Source organism: Aureococcus anophagefferens (assembly GCF_000186865.1).
Source record: "Aureococcus anophagefferens unplaced genomic scaffold AURANscaffold_3, whole genome shotgun sequence".
In the NCBI taxonomy this organism is placed as follows: domain Eukaryota; class Pelagophyceae; order Pelagomonadales; family Pelagomonadaceae; genus Aureococcus; species Aureococcus anophagefferens.
Window position 1 is genome coordinate 1,745,190 of NW_008705563.1, and position 1,604 is coordinate 1,746,793.

General features: G+C 70.3%; 1 protein-coding gene across 1 annotated transcript in view; it reads left to right on the forward strand.

The window, feature by feature from the left end:
• Positions 1–1,604, forward strand: part of AURANDRAFT_70889 (hypothetical protein) — a gene marked incomplete at both ends in the record, with an annotated part of 61,863 nt that overhangs the window by 17,583 nt on the left and 42,676 nt on the right. The window contains one exon of the mRNA XM_009035491.1: positions 38–1,585. Coding sequence (XP_009033739.1) covers positions 38–1,585 — 1,548 coding nt within the window. The remainder of the gene's footprint in view (positions 1–37; positions 1,586–1,604) is intronic.

A 1,604-nucleotide genomic window follows, 5' to 3' on the forward strand; every position in this document is an offset into this window, starting at 1 on the left:
GAGCCCTCGAGGATCCCAGCGACGACACGAAGAGCAGCGAGCGTCGACGGAATCGAGGCACGCGGCCGAGCTGGCGAGCGCCGTGGAGTCGGCCGCCGCGGAGAAGGACCAGGAGCGCACGGTCCAGCTCAAGGAGAAAGCCAGCGATCACGCGGCGGCCCTCAAGGCGCGCGAGGACGAGCTCGTCGCCGCGCACGAGGCCGAGCTGAAAGATCGGGCCGAAAAGCACGCGGCGGAGCTCGAGCAAGCCCAGCAGGCGCACCAGCAGCAGCAGGACGTGCTTCGAGCGAAGCACGATACCGAGCTCGCGTCGGCGACGGAGATGCTCGCGCTCGAGAAGGACCACGACCACAGTTCAGCGCTCGTGTCCGCGCTGCGCGCTCGGGACGACGAGCACGCCGCGGCGATGGAGAGTCGCGAGAAGGAACTCGTCGAGAGACACGCCGCGGCGCTCGCCGAGCAAAAGGCGTCGCTGTCCAAGTCGCACGAGGACACCGTTGGGGAGACGGTGGCCCGGCACGAGGACGCGATCGCCGCGCAAAGAAGAACTCACGAGACGGCCGTCGGGGAGACGGCAGCTCGGCATGAGGATGCCATGGCCACGCAGCAGCGCAAACATGAGACGGAGCTCCAGTCGGCAACGGCTACCCTCGGGGTCGATAAGGACCGCGAGCGCCTCGAGGCCATCCGTGAACGGGACGCGGCCCACGCCAAGGAGCTCCAGGATCTCGAAGCGAGCTTTAACGAGCGAACCAAGAGTGAGCTCAGCGCCCGGGATGCCGCCCACGGCGAAGCACTCGCGGCACTACAGACCCAACACGACACGAAGGTCGGCACCATGCAGGACAATCACGCGACTTCGCTCGCGTCCGCGATGGAGATGATGGCTCTTGAAAAGGACCACGATCACAGCTCGGCGCTCGTGTCCGCGCTCCGCGCCCGCGACGACGAGCACGCCACCGCCATGGAGGCCCGCGAGAAGGAGCTCGCCGAGAAACACGCCGCGGCGCTCGCGGAGCAGCGTTCCGCCATGGCGTCGAGCAGCGAGAGCTCTCTCAGGGAGACCGTGGCGCGGCACGAGGATGCGATGGCGACGCAGCAGCGCAAGCACGAGGCCGAGATGCGATCCGCGACCGAGGCGCTCCACGTCGAGAAGGACCGCGAGCACTCGGCGCGGCTCACGGCCGCGCTCCGCGAGCGCGACGAGGCGCACGCCGCGGAGCGCGAGGCCGACCGCGACGCGCAGGCGAAGCGGCACGCCGCGGAGCTCCAGCGCAGCTCCGAGGACTACGAGAAGCGCACCGTCGCCCTGGTCGACGCGCACCAGCAGGAGCTGGGCCTCTCCGCGGAGTCGCACCGGACGATGCTCTCGCAGGCCGCGCACGAGTACGACGCCGCCGTCAAGGCGACGCTCCAGCAGAAGGACGAGGCGCACTCGAAGCTCGTCGCCGACCTGGAGGCGTCCCTCGCGCTCGCCGCGGACGCCAAGGTCGGCGCGCTGCGCGACGAGCTCAAGTCCGTGAAGCTCGGCGCGGGGGTCGCGCTCGCGGGGCAGGTCGCGGGCCGCGGCGCGCGGCACCGCGTCGTGCGCAGCTTCCGCGTCT